Source organism: Phaeodactylum tricornutum, chromosome 5 (genome assembly GCF_000150955.2).
Source record: "Phaeodactylum tricornutum CCAP 1055/1 chromosome 5, whole genome shotgun sequence".
In the NCBI taxonomy this organism is placed as follows: Eukaryota; Bacillariophyta; class Bacillariophyceae; order Surirellales; family Neidiaceae; genus Phaeodactylum; species Phaeodactylum tricornutum.
Window position 1 is genome coordinate 936,314 of NC_011673.1, and position 16,427 is coordinate 952,740.

Sequence of the window (16,427 nt, forward strand, 5' to 3'; positions counted from 1 at the left end):
ATTTGTCCCTATGTCAATCCATTCCGGTCATTCGTGGGTTCGTTGACAGTCTGTTTTACTGCACGGTCGACTCTCCTGGAAATCGGTAGGACCGCATTGTGCTTTCCAACTTTTTGTGATTGCTATTAAGAAATCTTCCCGCTACGCCACCTCCAACCAGACCTGGCAAGCCGACGTTGTTTTTGGTATATTTCCGTTTGGTCGTTCCAGTTTGCGATCTCGTTCCTCTCGACAACGAGAGAGAGAGATTCTTGGTTGGGCCCGTGGAATGCTCGGTCCTTTTCCTCGAAATGGTTTTCCGTGACCTACCCAGGTGGCGGGACTTGCAGAGTACACTTGAGCGTGTCCTCGGAAAGTCATCGTCGGTCTTTTTTCTCCCTGTTCGCGACGCCTTGTTTCGTCACACTAAGTGTTACCTCTCATGACTGTGATTCACTGTCAGTGTGCTATTGTCCCTGTGAAGGACCATTGGACCTGGCACCATTGGAATAGATTGGACCCTACCGGACGTTCCGTCTCGAAACGTATCGTGCTCACCGTCACTTGCATTCGGTAACAAACATACATAGACATATAAATACCTCGGGGATTTGCGGAAGTCATGGCGATTTTGCAGGCATTGGAAATGGAAGAAACCGAGAGTTTTCTCGATGCTTCCGTCAAGTCGTCTCCAGCCTTGGCGTCCTTTTCTTCTTCCCGATCCGGGGCTGCACCAAAGGCGCAATCGTCGCATCCGCTCGATCGCCGATGGATCTTCTACGTGGCAGCCTTTGGGACCCTGTTGGTGCTCTACTTTGGAAACTGGTCGCCGGCGCAAGACGATACGGCAACTCCTTTGTTGCCCAACGGTGGCGCCGAAGCCGTTCCGGCCCCCGCACCCGGTGCTCCCAGCAGTTCCCAAACGGACACAGTGTCACCAATAAAGCCTCAGGGACCGTTACTCTATTCTAAAATGGCCACGATTGTCCCCGACCCCGAGCACGTGCCGGTCAACGCCACCGCTCAAGCTGCTTTGGCCGACGCTTGGGGACGTTGGCACTTTTGGGACGGCGACGAAGACTCGCGTCCCACCGCCGACTACTGCGCCGAATACGAAAATCGGGACATTCCCGGAGACGAGTTCCCCGACGAGGCCTGGCAAGTGGACGCCGTCTTTGTCAATCACTTGCTCAACGATGCGGAACAGTTGCTGCAACGGGCCCAGGAAGCCATTTTTACCGAATACGGACACGGCAAACCGCTACCACCGGAAGGACTCGCGGCGCGACTCAAGATGTTCGCCTGGGAAAAGCTGGATTTATTGGATCCCAACGAAACTCCACCGGAGGGATACGGCGGTCGCGCTCGGAACAGAGGCAGCAACGGGGGATGGACGACGGAATCCGGGTTTGACGGACTCGTTCGACGATTGCTCCACGCCATGCACACCAACGACCAGTTCGTCGTCGTGCTGGGCGGACATTCTGCCGCTGCCGGACACGGCAATCACTTTCATCAGTCTTACGCTATGCAGTTTCATCGTGTGGTCGCACCGGTACTCGCTCGCCTCGGCGTGAAACTCGTCACCCGCAACCTCGCCATGGGCGGACTAGGAACCGTTCAACAATCTCTTGGTTCGCAGTCTTTGTACGGGAGTGACATTGATTTACTATGGTGGGATTCTGGCATGACGGAACCCCAAAGCTCTCTCACCGATTTGTTCGTCCGGCACGCGCTCATGTCACCCGGCAAGGTGCCGGTCGTGTGGGGCGGCGGCTTTGACATATTGCAACCCATTTTTCAACAAACGGGGGCCGACGTTGGCGAATTTGGTACCGGGATGCTCGGAATCCCCGTCGTCACGAGCGAAGAACAGGCCATGACGATTCCATACCCCGCCCGGTATATGCTTTGTGACAAGGACGTCACTCCTCTGTGCCAGGAGGACCGCTTCTGTGGAATGTGCTGGGTGGACCGGGACGATGTGGACAAATCGCAATTTACTGAAATACACGAGATTCCTGGCGCGCGGGTCAAATGGCACCCCGGCTGGCGCTCGCATCAGTGGCAAGGACGGGTACTGGCGTACGCTGTCCTGGAAGCCCTGCAAGTTGCCATACAGCGCTGGAGCGACGGAACCATGGGAGGGCCACCCCTCGAGGACGCGCTGTGGCACGTCACGGCACATTATAACTCTATCCGAGATAAAGTCCGCACCGTACAGGGCGGGGAATGTCGTGCTTTGGACGATTTGGTTTCACCACGCGTGTGTTCCACCCCAATGAAAGTAAGTTTTTGCCTTTAAACGTTTATTTTACACTTGATGTTGGTGGCTGTCCGTTGTACAATCCGTGGATAAAAGGACGCTAACATTTATTTTGTCTCTCTCTCTGTGCGTTTTCTGTTGGTTGTGAAGGGTGCCACATTATTTACACCGCGGGCCAATCCTGAGGAAACGTCGTTGACCAAGCTAATCAAACCGGCACCAAACGGATACGTACCCACAAATCAACGCAAGGTCCTTTACGATGGACCCGATCGACACAACGAATGCTACGATGTGAAAGAAGGAGGAATTGATATCCTAGCTATCATTAGTGGACGTCGGCGATTGGAAGAACAAGTCACACCGTCAGGCCCAACTTTTTCCGATTGGAGATCAACACACGAAAGTGGAACTGACACTGAGAAGCCACTTGTGGCGATAATATCACCACAGCGCAACGCCTCTCGCTCAGAACGCCGAGCAGCCAGCGATGCGATTGTTCCAGGGAAAGGATGGCAGGTGGTGAGCGAGATGCCCGGACAGTGTGACGGGGAGTACCACTCCGTTTGTGGTAGGCACGTAGATATATCTTGCCCCATGTTGGGGCACCACGACGGTCGCGGAGTTCTGGTTGGTAACGAGTATTCGGGTTGGATTGTCTTGAATTTGCCGAAGGTAACAGAGGGGCTCATAATTATTAAGCTTTTCACGTGGGGCGGGGAAGGCATGAATACGATTACCCAAGGCTGGACGACGGTCAATAACGAAGGGGGTCGAAGGCTCCGTGGCAGCAGTAACTTCTTGCAAAAAGAAGAGAACCTTAGCCGGTGGAATGAAAGCAGTACTACTATTGAGTCCGAGAAGGAGCGGTATGGTGGTGAGTTGGACGAGCGACGATTGGATCCCAAGTCCATTGAGAATTATCCAAATGCGTTCGAATTCGATTACGCCATCAATGGGAAGATAACTACATTGAACAGGGACCAATTCAGAGACCGTGTGAAGGATTTAGCACGCGTTGTGGAGGTCATGACGCTGTTGGACGATCCTGATTTTGTATCAGGTCCTACCGACGTTGAAATCGCTTTTCGAATGCGCAACTGTGGTCACCTATGCACAGTTTCACTCACACACGTTTATTGGGCATAAAAAATAAAAGATAGCTGACTGTGTTTTGGACGGGGGGAAAATCAAATTTGCCATTAGAAGCTGCTCTATAGAGAGTCTTCTATTTCTGACTGCTACAGGAGTAAGCAACAGCGACCTTGCACCGCAGCACAAAAGCTTTCACTGACTTTGTCCCAAGATTACAAATGCACAAAAAGAAGGCAATTGTACAATCCACTCGGCTTCCACAACACGGTAGATAGTCTATTCCATTCATGCTCATAAATCAAATTTAGGAACGCAGGTCGTCGAAACTCTCGTCATGATGAACGTTGCCAGAAGCGTTGGCTTGGGTCCGTCTGTAGGACTCTATTTTTGATCGGACTGACGCCAAAATATCGAGTTGCTGGTCTTGCACGTTGACGAGCTGGGCGATGTAGTCGTCAAGACCGTCACGATCTGCGTCGGTCTGATTCACCAAGGTCATTTCGTCCTTAATTACGTTCAGTAGGGTCGTCATGGCAGCCTTGTGACAGGCCACAACTTCCGCCGCCGCCAAACGGGTAGCTTCGGTGGCATCTACGAAAAATACTTCGGCGCCCTCGTTTCTGGTCGGTGACGCCAGCAATTCGTCGAGAAGATTGGACGTTTGGCTCGCAAACGAACTGTTGCGCGATAGATCCTGTCCAGACGGAGCCTTTGGAGGCGAACCACCATTCACGTCCAATGTTACCCCTCGCTTGCTGCCTTTGTTCCTGTTGCTGCTTCCACGGGACGGTTCCGCGATGATACTGCATTCTCCGGTTTCGGGATTGCGGGATTTGACACGGTCCGCGTACCGCAGGGTGTTCAAAGTTTGCTCGCAGTTCCCCATATTTGGGGCGATACAGGCAATCATGACGGAACGGCAATGCTTACCGACCAGACTCTCTTTGAGCACTTGGGTCAATTTACTTCCCCGAAAGGGTACGTGGACATCACAGCCTTGGCCCATGGCTCGAATTACTTCTTTGAGTGCCAGTAGGCTGGTGTTGATTTCGGCCCCTTCCATCCGAGTTGCTCTGCTCGCACTGTTCGTGTCAGCACCTCTCTCACTGCCGGCTAGGTCAATCAACGTCAATCGACTAAATTCGGTACCCAACATATCGTCATCATCGCAAAGCTCATTGTAACGCAAATGCAATTGCACGATCGCGTGCGATCGGGAACTGTCAGCGTTGCGCGAGGTCGTTCCCGTGGATCGTTGGGTCGCGGCACGTTCCATTAAGCTGAGCAACGCGTCGGGGTCATCCACATCGTGTTCACTCAGACCGGGAAAACAAACCTGACCATCACCATCTTCGAGGCATTTAATTGCGTTGCGACCGGCCGGGATACTCAGCAAGTCAAACAGCTTGCCGGCGTAAATCTCAAAGCAGGAAAGTCCGACGGATAAATGTGACAACGACGGCGAATTCAGGGCGGCAAAAATATCCAAGGCGGACATGTAGTAGAGGCCAAAATTGGACGCGTTTTTGGAGGGCCGGTGTTGCTCCTTACCACCACTATTACCAGTGACGTTGGATCCCATCATCGTAAAGGTTTTACCACTGCCGGTTTGCCCATAGGCAAATATACTGCACCACTGCCCATCCAAGAGTGCGGGTATGAGACCGCGCACGGCGCGCTCGTACACGTGCACATTGGTGGCGTGTTCGTCAAAGACGTTGTCGAAGCAAAACGGCACTGTTTCAATGCTTTTGGTCAGATCGACTTTTGTTTTTGGTTGATAGCAGAGAATCTTTCCGAACGACCCACAATGCAACGCGTGCACGATGTCGGCGTCACCCGCCGCACTGCTTTCTGTTCGGGCCATGGGTCGTTTGCGTACCACGACTCGAATGCGCATGTCTTCCAATTCGTTGTAATCGGCATCTAGCGAAGCGTTGTCTTGACCGAAAAAAAGATCATGATCCGCTTGATCGTCTCGCCGGAGTCGGATAATCTGCGCCGCAAACGATTGGTCAACGGTTCGGCCTTGGTGGTAGCTGACTCGTGGTTCGGGTCGTTCCGAATGACGAGTTGGTGAGGAGGACTCGTTGCGTAGTGTGCCCCGAGTGGACGAGGAAGTATTCCTGGGAGCAGCAATGGTGCTTGCGGATTGGCGCCGACGTCCTCCTTCTCGTACACGACTGCTGGATTGCTCGGGTCCGGCAACTGCAGTGGACACCTTTTCCGAATGAACGTCGTTACTCCCCACCTCGAGGGTCTGTGGTCGATCGGTCGCCCCGGCTCTACTGTGTCTATTGCGGCGAGGGGGCTGTGGTCCGCGTGATTGGCGCTGTCTAGTTGCCGAGGTACTACTACCACTGCTACGGACACTGGGTCCGGCGTCACTATCCGCGTCCAAGGCCGATAAGCTGAGCCGGGGTTGATGGAGGGGGAGTGATGCCGTTAGCGTAGGAACCGTATCGGCCAATAATCCCGAAGAGTCATCCAAGGCTACTAGAGGCGACATGGGAGCAACGGCACGAGCAGGAATACTCGACAGTTGCTTGCCCGTCCGGAGACTCTTACTGGGATTGGTAGCGTATGTTGCGCCGGCATTCATTGTTATCTTGGAAGATGGTCGAGAGTTGGGGACGGGGACGCCACTGACCCGGCGCAATGGTGGGTTGGTATCTCTCTCTCTCGTTGTGTCGTGGTGAATGCTATTTGGGCGGTGGAGGTCGTTGCTGTCACTACCGAAAGATAAGGATTCCGAATGGCGCCGCAAGGTACGAGACGTCCGAGGATGAATGCACCGTGCTTGCGGGCTTCGACGAGTCGTGGTGGTAACCGGATCGTGTGTCTGCGACCGAGACCGTTCATCGTCCGCATTGACTCCACCCGTTGGACTACGGCTCCCATCGATTGCTCCGTCGTACTCCTGTCGTTCTCTGGGCTCGTCAGGAAGGGTACCGGTAGACTCGGGCGATGGTGCAGCCTCTTGGGATTCTTCTTCCGTGTCGTTCTCCTGCTCGTCGTCCACGTAGTCTTCGTCGTCATCTGGATCGTCGGAGGACTCGTCCAAGACGAGAGGTTTGTTGTTGGTGTAGATTCGTCGGGTGGGGGATGCAACGGGTGGGTTTGTTGTGGTTGGGTGTCGACGGTCGTTGCGTGGGTCTTTTCGCAAGGGCGTCGGGGACGCTTCGTTGGGATTGTCCCGGACGGACGACACTGGCGGGGCAACGGACTCGTGTGTGTCGTGGTGATGATAATGGTGGTTGCCATTGGTGCTACCACTACTACCACTCACACCGACATTCGCACTGGCACTGACTACGACACTGCTAGTCCTCCCGTTCGGACCCGGCGGCACGGCCATTTTGATGCGTTGAATGAGATAAAAGAGTTTCCGTCGATCGTCGGCGGTGGTAATGCCCAACGCGCCAAAATGTTGGACGGGGAGTTCGGCCAAGGCGGCTACGGTGACAATTCCTGCCGCTTCCAAGGTTGTTTCGAGGTAGTCCAATCCAATGCCCTGCAACCAAGTCCGAATCAACGCGGTATCGTCGTCGTCGTCACTTGGATTCGGAACGTGCGCAAGCGTGCCGTCGGAAGACGACATGGGGGCACTCGTACTGGCTACTATTACTCGTTCGTACCTATCTGTACACTACCTCTCCTCTTCAACGAGGCTCGCGTATCATCACCAACCGGTTTTGTCACACTACTACTGGAAAATGATTATCCCATACCCGGTAGCTCGACCACGAGTCGTTCATGGTCTCGTCCACTCGACTCAAGGGGTCGCTCCAGTTCGGCCAGGCACCGTTGGAATGTCCAACGCCAGCCGTTCTTGCTTCTCACTGTCTTACCGTAAGCGAAGATGTCGGCGCGAATTCCCACCATGGATTACTTACGAAAACGGGATACCAACCGAAGTTTACAGTGTCACTCATACCAGTCGTGTATGACGCTAGGGTTGATCAGATGTACTACTCTAGTAATAGGGTTTTCTCACCCCCTTCGGGAACCATCCCAGAATCGACCGACAGTGCAGTGAACACACGCCCTGTATTCTACCACCGATGCGTCTCGGAAGATGACCATTGGAAGAGTTGGCTATGGGAGGAACTGCCAACTGTAACAAACCTTCACCGCTTGCCACAGTTCTCTTCCTCCGTTTACCATTATGACTTCTACCAATTCCACTACTACTACTACTACCAATTCCACTACTACCGGCAATAGTCCTCGGAACGGAACGACGGACGACGACGATGACGAATCGTCACGGTCGTCGAGTGCCTTACGGGACAATATTGCTCGCAAAGGATCACACGCGTACTACTTTGCGCACGCGCACCAAGCGAACGGACCACAGTGGGACGGCCAACCGCAACCACGTTTACTCTCCCGTGGATCAACGCTCACGTCCGAAACGTCGTCGTCGTCGCATCATTCCTCGACTGCTTCCAACATTACCACGTACGCCTTTCACGACAACGGCAACAACGTCAAACTGTACGTCGCCCTGGAACACGTGGGAGAACGCTGTTCCGACGAAGATATTTCCCTGGACTATACGGAAACCTCGCTTTCGTTGATGGTGCGCAACTACCAACCCCAACCACAGTGTCTCCGGTTCGGGAAATTGACCGCGCCCATCCAATCCGCCACGTGGAAAAAGAAGGATCATCGACTCATTCTCACCATTGTCAAACAGGAACCACGGGAATGGCACACCATTCACGATACGGGAGCTCCCGATCATGAAGTTGTCTAAAGGTGTGCAAACTGTAGAGGTAGTATGCACACGGTAGGTATGGAGACGTACTACATATTTTGGTTGGTAGGTAGGTAGGTAGGCAAGTAGGTAGTTTGTAAGCAAGTTCGTTCAGTAGGTAGGTAGATTAGTAGGAAGCTAGATAGATAGACAGTGATTACTAAAAAACAACCCAAGGAAATTGCATACTACCAAACGAGCAAGCCAATACGGATCAACTCCAAATGTCCAGCAAAAAGCGTTTTTCCTTTTTCATTCCTTCCAAATATGTCTGGCCTCGGTCCACGCCTCCTACTAGTCGCTCACCGAGAAGTTCGGCAATGGTGACCTGTACATCCTTGGCCATTTCGTTCCCGTCTCCGCACACGTACACCCGCGCTCCCTCTTCCACAATCAACCGCACAATCCGGGCTCGACAGTCGGGATCGTCCCTCATGACATCCTGCACGTACCGCCGTTGCTCCGCATCGCGGGAAAACGCCGTATACAAACGAGACAAGACCCCTTGTGCTTCCAACGTTTTCATTTCGTCGCGATACAACCAATCGTGATCGTAGTGTCGGCAACCGAAAAAGACCTCGACAGGCCCAATGTTCTGACGAGACCTAAAATCGACCCCCACTTTCAGACCGCTGGCGTCATGCTCACCAATAGGCAGTTCGTTTTCTTCCATCTCGTAACCACCCCGCCAGTTCCCTTCCACGACGGTTTGGGCAGCTTCGGTGGATTCCGAAAAAGTAGCCAACGCCCGGCGGTGGGCCAAGAATCCCATGAAAGGAGCTATACCCGTCCCTGGGCCGATCAAAATCAACGGAATAGACAGTTTTTCTGGCATTCGAAACTCGACAGTGGGTTTGGGAAAGATTTTGAGAGTGTAAGGAGATTCACCAGCCGTTCCCGACAACAGTGACGAGCAGATGGTCTCAAGAAAGTGCGTGGCCACACCGTGCACGCGTCGTCTACCGCGCTCTTGGCCATTTACCAGCAACCCAGGGGTCAAATAATCCACTACCGAAAAGGCCACGGCCAGTTTCAGTTTATTGTGCTCAATGGGACTTGAACTAACCGAATAGTACCGTGGTGGAATGCTTGGTAAAATACTCAATAAGCCTTCCAACGAAATATTTTGACAAGATGGAAACTCTCGTAGAACGTCCACAACCGTTAGTCGCTGTTCTTCCACATAGATGCGAAATTGTTCTTCTCCTTCCGGCGTCTTGGATGCCAACAGCTGCAGCACGCACGCTTCTTCGGGGTCCAAGGCGTGCTGGGCCAATGAGTTTAATACTCGTTTATTCTTGAGTGGCGAACACAAGTCCACTGCAGTTCGCACCGCGTCTCCTACAGTTATGGGATGATCCGAGTCAATTGATACCAATTGGTCCGGAGACATATCATGGCGCTCTCTCAACATGGACAATATAAAGGAAGTGGCTTGCGGAGGGTTTTCCACTAACATACCTAGTGAGTCCCCGGGCGAATACTCCAAAGTGTAATCGTCAGGTAAGGAAAGCGTTAGCTCAATTACCCGTTTGCTGTTGCGATCCGCGTCCGCATGATCAGCTCCTATTGGGAAGTGCTCGTCATAGATTCGAGTTGCCTCGACCAGTTGATCTGTGCTCGGTTGGAGTGCGTTCTTGTCGATGCTTCCCTCCAATAAGCGAGCGACGCTTTGCGCTGCTTGTGTCGGAGTCTGGGTCAAGTACCGAGCACCCAGAATCTTAGCAGGGAAAGGGTGTTTCATGGTAAAGTGGAAACCGCTACTGGTGGTGGATATGGAATCTGACACGGAATTTTCGTGCGGACGGTCCGCAATTTTTTTCTCTTCGTCCCCTTCCTCGGCATTGGAATCTATCAATTCACAGCTTGACATGCAGCTCGTCAAACTCGGTAGAGTCGAGACATCGACATTCCAGACCAGCTCACCAACGGGGCGTTGGAGCAACGATCGCACGGTGCGCACACCAATCGAACTTGTCACATCGGAACTTAGCGTCTGTGTTGTGCCTATAGTGGCAGCTGGTTTCTTTGGACTCGTGCCATCTACGGACTGGGTCAATTCCGACGATGCACTTCCTGTATTCGTGGTGCCGGCACCGCGACAGGCGATTGACATCTTTTCGAAAATACTCGCCGTCCAAGGCTCGACGGTATCTTCCATCGTACCTGTACCTTCGTCGGCGCATACCAGTGGCTGTAGCCGCGTACCTCCCAGTTCGAACAATTTACGATCCAATTCCTTGGCAACGGCACAAAAGACGTCGTAGTTGGTGTCACCCAACCCCAAAACGGCAAACGTACAGTGACGAAACGGCATGGTTTCAACGGTTGTTTTGCGTTTGATGTAACGTACGAAACGTGACGCGTTCTCGGGTGGATCAGCATTGCCCGTGGTAGACGTAACAATGATGATTCCGTGAGATGTAGGGACTGGCGGTTCTTGCTCCCAAATATGGACACACTTCTTTTTAAATTGGTCCAGTTCGTAGCAGACCGCGGATTGAAAGTAACAGGCAGAAGGATTCTGTTTCAACTGCTCAGTGTATCTTGCTGCCAAATCTTTGGCTATTTGTTCAGCATTGCCCGTTGCGGATCCATATAGTATGAACAAAGGTGATGTGGACGTCGCTGATGATGGTAGAGTAGTATCAGTAGGTGCGCTGGAGTTGACACTGTTAGCGAGTGCGATGCCACCAGAGCTAGAGACGTTATGGGTCGTGGAGATATCTTCCTCCCTGGTACTCTGATTGACTTGTTCTCGTTCGACGGCATCCGCACGATCGGATTGTTCCAAAGGTGCAGCCTTGTTCGAAACCTCATCCTCTCGACTGTTGTGTGCTTCGTTCGCAACTCCACCGGTTATTTGGTCCAGAGATTTTCCTCCCGCGCTGCCCTGACAAGCAATCGTCATTTCATCAAAGATCATTTCCGTCCAAGGCTCGACGGTGTCTTCCATGGTACCAGTGCCTTCATCGGCGCAGGTCAAGGGCAGCACTCGGGTGCCACCGAGTTCGAACAGTTTACGATCCACTTCCTTGGCAACGGCACAAAAGACGTTGTAGTTGGTGTCGCCTAGACCCAAGACGGCAAACGCACAATGCCGAAACGGCATCGTTTCGACGGTTGTTTTGCGTTTAATGTAACGCACGAAGCGTGACGCGTTCTCCGGTGGATCCGCGTTGCCCGTGGTGGACGTGACGATTACGACCGCGTGTTTGGCGTTCACGGGGTCCTGCTCCCAAGTGGCGACGCATTTTTTCTTGAACTGGTCCAATTCACAACAAACGACGGACGGGAAATAGCAAACCGTGTCGACTGGGGATGATGCGAGTCGTTTATTGTACTTGGCGGCGAGATCCTTGGCAATGTGTTCGGCGTTTCCGGTCGCCGAGCCGTACAGAATAAACAAGGGAGACGAAGACGTAACAGCTTGGGAAGTCATTTGGTTGATGTCACAAACTTACAGTCAATGAAGGGTGGCGTGCCCAAAAGAGACGTGTGCCGTCTACGTCAAACGAAATCTACTGCGGGACAAGCGAGGGCTTGAACCAATCGGGCAACTCCAAAAAGCCGTTTTCTTTGGTTCGTTCTTACATTGGTCGTTCCTGCGACTGACCGTGCAAAGAACGAAAAACGGAACCAAACGTAGGTCGTGGTATCCGATCCGTAGGCGAGCCCGACCCAGTAAGCCACGCTCGTGACGTGACGATGAAGCACGTGCCTACAAATTGTGTGACAGGCACCACCGCACGTGACCATAATAGTATGTCGCCAATGACACAGTTCGGACTCAGACGGATACTAATTTTTAGATCCACGAAATCAAGAAATTCCGTAACTTGGATTCTGTAACTAACTATCTCTAATGCAATGCAAAGCCAACAACAGGAACGTCCTTGTTGTGCGCTATGGCACATTCTTTGTTAGCCAAGTTTTGCAAGAGAAAAGCCGTAGTGGCAACTTGGTCTCTCAAAACTAAAGTCCGTAGTAATCCAGGAAACCCACAGCTTGCCGAATGCCGTCGGTCAGATTCAATGCTTGAGACCACATGGCCTTTGTTCCATCCAAGCAACCGTCTTCTAGCTCAAATGCCACGCGAAAGGTCTTGGTGGTCTTACCCGTACGCTGATCAAGGTACACAATAGGAATTCCCGTCAAATACGACAAAATGGCAGCGTGAAGTCGATCGCAGACGACCACTTTCCCTATACTCATGAGTTGGATGGCTGTCTTTGTGAAAAGGATGTCTTTTGAATTGAATAGTTTCAAGCGATCGGACCAGTCCACAATTGTAAAAGACAAGTTCTTGCCATTGGGTACCTTTGATAGGATTTCTTGAATGGCACGCCGATTGCGCTGCGGCATGTACTTGGACTCTTTATCATCCCGGAGAAACAAAACTATATCTACCTTCAAAGATTCGTCTTCTGGAACTATTGGTGAGAATGGTCCTAGCTGAAAGGCACTGTCAGGCACCAGTATGTGTGTAGCAAACGGGTACAATTGTTGCGCTTTGTCGTAGCTGTCGTGCTCTCGCCAAGAAAGGACAACGCGTGCCGCGGCTTGCTTGCGGCCCTCGTTCGAATCCAGAAAGTGATCGTCCCGGCCCAGGCCACGTGCAATACTTCCTTTCATAGCCGAAGTCAACTGAACTTCATTGTTTGGATTCTGAAAGTAAAGACTCTGGGGCATGGAAACCACCGTATAGTTGTTTCGCAGCAGCGGTTCCATCGACTTTTCTCGAGGACTATGAGCTTTGGGCCACAAATCCCCCCAATTGCCACCTCCCTGCCACAACGCCGGTGTGGGGTATTGCTGTGATGATGGGCTAATGGCCCAGTTGAGCATGGCGTCCTCACAGTGTTCCATTGGCTTTTGGGCTTGCCAATATCTGCACTGCTTCACCAAAGGAGCTGGTCCATCAATGCGATTGTATCCCAACTTCTCCAAAAGTGTCAGCTCAGCCAGTGTAATCATACTATCTCCAACATTTTTATGATTGGCTGGATCCACCAACAATGTCAATGGTCAAGTATCTCCTGGCTTCTGAAGACAGCACAAGGTGATCAAGACTCGTCTGGCTTCTAACGAAGAGATACGAACTAACGAATATGGTTTTCACACAATCGTTGTTAAGATTTATAAGCTCTAAACTAAAGCCAAATCTATTCAGTTTCATCAAGTTCCACGGTGCCAAAACCACCGTGGTCCAGTTCCACGGTCTTAAGCATTACCGTGGACCATTTTCATCAATCCCACGGTATTGTGCACACTACCGTGGGCAAGTTTGCCATAGTAACCATGCTTCCAAGCATGGTAACGGTCAAGACCCAAAACAGTCACATGATGTATTTGGACATTCAACTGTCCAGTCACCAATCCAAAACAATCATTGTTGCAATCTGTGACCAAACACACATGATTAGTTTTGGCCAACTTGCCTTGGGTGTCACGACTCAAGGCATGCCCGCAATTTCGCAATGCGGTACTCAAAACCAACTTTCCAGTTGACAAACAATGCTCGATCATTGTCGTGAATCCTTTCTTTGATGTACGGAGCATAGGCCTGCTGGTGGCGTTCCCGTATTTTTGCTATGCATGTGTGACGCTGCAAAATTGGAGAGGACTGGACCGAGTACAGAGGGATAGTATCAGGGAGCTGCGTACTAGTAGTAAATTTCGCTTCAAAGCTTTTCCTCGCCGGAAATGATTGATTGGATGCTGGTACGGTCTCAATCATCCCCGCTCTCAGGAAACCAGGGGTCACTTCAACTTTTGTTTGAGGCGTTGGCTCAAGAAAACTGGAAAGATTCTGTAAGTTAGACCCTGCGTCCAACCGCAATGGCCAAACTGTGACGTTGAGAGTAGGAGGCCCAAGCCACAAGAGCATACAAAAGCCACCCAAAGTCTTCTACGGCATCTAGAAGCGAGAACGGCTCTTGGGTGCTTCTTTGAAATTTTTACCATGGCAAAGGAAAGAAGGACACTTAATGCTTCTCCTGGTACCTCGTCAATGCTTTAAAGTATACACCGAGAGCAAAAGAGGGCTTTCTTGTCCTGGAGCAGCAGCGAAAACTGAGGGAGCGGGGTTGACTGTGAACAAGCAAGAGTACGCTTTCCGTCTGGGTTTGTATAATGCAGGCAAAAGAAACCTGAGTATACTAGAGACCTGATTCATTTAATTAAATGACATGAACAGGCCACCTGTACTTTGCTACCCTGGCTCTTGTAGAGCAAAGTTTGGTTCTGGCCGTGACGTTCGAAATAGTTGAATTGGCGCGAAGTTCAATATTTCAGTATGCGCCTCCGCTCGCTAGAGCTAGTGCAGTGTCCTCCATGGCGGTTACTGTATTGGGCAATGCCGTTATACCTGGAATAACTTTAGAGAAACGCCTTTTTTAAACGCGGACTACTAGCTATTGAAGCTCTTAAGTGAGATAGATGTGACTTCTCACAGTCATTTCGAATTTTTCTGTCGTCTGCCCGTCGCTCACGAGCATCCCCCTTTCACGACTCCAGAGGCGACCACCAACCATGAGAAGGCAGCAGGCACCGAGAAATTCTACTCGTAGCAGTCAACCTGCAGCAGTTGCATTCTGCCGTCGTCCCGTTGATCTGTTGCCTCGTAAGATACAAACATCGCGTCGATACTTTTGTAATTTGTAGTCCCTATGGCTCGCGCTATACCGAAGGAAGCATCCGGCAAGGCCCCGTCGACCGGGGAAAAGTCGTCGTCGGGCCCGCAACGCAAACCACAACGCGTATTGGGTGTAGAAGCCTTTGCCCAGTCCTCCAAAAAGGGTGTGGTCAAGGCTCTCCACTCATTCCGTGCGCGCCACGAAAAAAAGCGTCGGCACGTAGCCCAGAAACTCCGGCAGTACAGCAAGGTTATGAAACAGGAAGGCTACGTACCGGGACAAGGAGCGAGTCGAAAACGTAGTACCGAACACGTGAATGGCGATAGCAAAGCGCCGAATTCTACTAACGGAAACGAGGGTTACTCAACAGAGGCGAAGAACGATAAAGATTTAAATCAGTCCACCAACGAAGCCAGCAACAGCGCCATAGCAACTGAGTTACCTACGCCGCATCGCAGCGCCAAGAAAAGCAAGTCAAATCCGTTCCAAAAGTCATTGCAAAAGGCCGAACAGCGCAAGGAAGAAATGGATCAAAAGCAGAAGGAGAGAGAGGAAGGTGAGCGTCGTCGCCGAAAAAAGTTGCGGGAGCGGCGTCAGCGTACACAACAACTCTCCCAACGCACCCGTAAGGGACAACCAGTAATGCAAAACGTCGTACACGACATTTTGCAGAAGCTGGCCAAGCAAGAAAAGCCGCAACAACCAATCTCCGCCAAACAAGCCGAAGAGAAACGAAAAGGTTGAGAATGCACGTTAGGGAAATCACCGACTCTCTTTCAGCTAGGACCAGACACTCATAGTCAACAGCTTCGGGAAAAATAGTTACTTGCTGTTGACCGTTTCTGAGAAGTCTATTGTTTACAAAGACGAGTGACCTGGGCCGAATGAAACATCATGATGGGAAGTCTCCAGGCTCCAGGCTCTATATCCAAGTCTCTTTGAAACTGGCATTCATCACTAGCGATAGTCCATCTTTAGTTTCGATGAAGGAGCGCTTCAATTTCCCGGTGAAAGTGGGATTTCATGAAACCCCAAATAACGGTCCGAAATAGCTTATGCATTTCATAGGCAGTAGGTACACTTAAGGAAGCTGATCTTGGAACGAGTCCATTGGGTATAAAACTAATGACTCTCTGTGAACTTTCAACGGACACCTGATGTCTTTTTCTCGTGCGCCTGCTCTAGGATAAGCCCTTCCAGTAGTTTACGGTTAGCTTGCTTTCTCGGTCTATATGACTGACATTTTTTTAAGCGTGGTCGTTCGGTACCGTACGAAGTCGGGTGGCGGTTGCCCCTTTCCGGAAGTGAACAATTTGGCGGACCTCTCGCCAACACGTTCCATATCCATCGTACAAGAAGGAAAGTATTTCCATCCCGACGTTTCATCGTCTTGAAAGAGGACAACGGTAGCTTCCATTCTCACAGCATCTTGAGTGAGTCGATACACACAACTCGGAAAGGAAAGCGACGGTAGCTGTTGCACTATTCTCGGTCGGCATTCATATTTCCGTAGTCGTGCGCCTCCTGCGCCGGCGCTGGCGCTCTACGGCATCGGCAACAATGTCTGATTTCCTCGATAAATTCTGCTGCCCTGGCACTCTGGCAACCGCGAATCACAACGCCAATCCGGACCGCGATGTGACGGTCGACGAACCCTCGGTGGACGCCACCGCTGAGGCTGACTCTC

At 51.6% G+C, this 16,427-nt stretch overlaps 6 protein-coding genes across 6 annotated transcripts; 3 read left to right on the top strand and 3 right to left on the bottom strand.

The window, feature by feature from the left end:
- Positions 1-625: 625 nt before the first annotated feature.
- On the top strand, positions 626-3,431 carry PHATRDRAFT_44997 (predicted protein; the record flags this gene model as incomplete). The annotated part of the gene is made up of 2 exons (XM_002178842.1): positions 626-2,266; positions 2,396-3,431. The coding sequence occupies 2 exons, from the start codon at positions 626-628 to the stop codon at positions 3,392-3,394; spliced, it is 2,640 nt and encodes an 879-aa protein (XP_002178878.1). The 3' UTR covers positions 3,395-3,431.
- A 735-nt stretch (positions 3,432-4,166) lies between these two features.
- Pt-KIF9 (mcak-like kinesin-like protein) lies at positions 4,167-5,240 on the bottom strand (the record flags this gene model as incomplete). Its single annotated transcript, XM_002179058.1, has 2 exons — positions 4,167-4,883; positions 4,911-5,240. Coding segments are annotated over 2 exons (1,047 nt in total), but the record flags the coding sequence as incomplete, so codon positions are not given.
- A 2,268-nt stretch (positions 5,241-7,508) lies between these two features.
- On the top strand, positions 7,509-8,205 carry PHATRDRAFT_44999 (predicted protein; the record flags this gene model as incomplete). The annotated part of the gene is made up of 1 exon (XM_002178843.1): positions 7,509-8,205. One exon carries the CDS (start codon positions 7,509-7,511, stop codon positions 8,100-8,102), a length of 594 nt encoding a protein of 197 aa, XP_002178879.1. The 3' UTR covers positions 8,103-8,205.
- Positions 8,206-11,064: 2,859 nt separating this feature from the next.
- PHATRDRAFT_7755 (predicted protein) lies at positions 11,065-11,328 on the bottom strand (the record flags this gene model as incomplete). Its single annotated transcript, XM_002179059.1, has 1 exon — positions 11,065-11,328. A coding segment is annotated over one exon (264 nt), but the record flags the coding sequence as incomplete, so codon positions are not given.
- A 749-nt stretch (positions 11,329-12,077) lies between these two features.
- PHATRDRAFT_34576 (predicted protein) lies at positions 12,078-13,079 on the bottom strand (the record flags this gene model as incomplete). Its single annotated transcript, XM_002179060.1, has 1 exon — positions 12,078-13,079. The coding sequence occupies one exon, from the start codon at positions 13,077-13,079 to the stop codon at positions 12,078-12,080; it is 1,002 nt and encodes a 333-aa protein (XP_002179096.1).
- A 1,557-nt stretch (positions 13,080-14,636) lies between these two features.
- Positions 14,637-15,844, top strand: PHATRDRAFT_45001 (predicted protein; the record flags this gene model as incomplete). Its single annotated transcript, XM_002178844.1, has 2 exons — positions 14,637-14,727; positions 14,769-15,844. The coding sequence occupies 2 exons, from the start codon at positions 14,637-14,639 to the stop codon at positions 15,482-15,484; spliced, it is 807 nt and encodes a 268-aa protein (XP_002178880.1). The 3' UTR covers positions 15,485-15,844.
- Between the last annotated feature and the right edge of the window lie 583 nt (positions 15,845-16,427).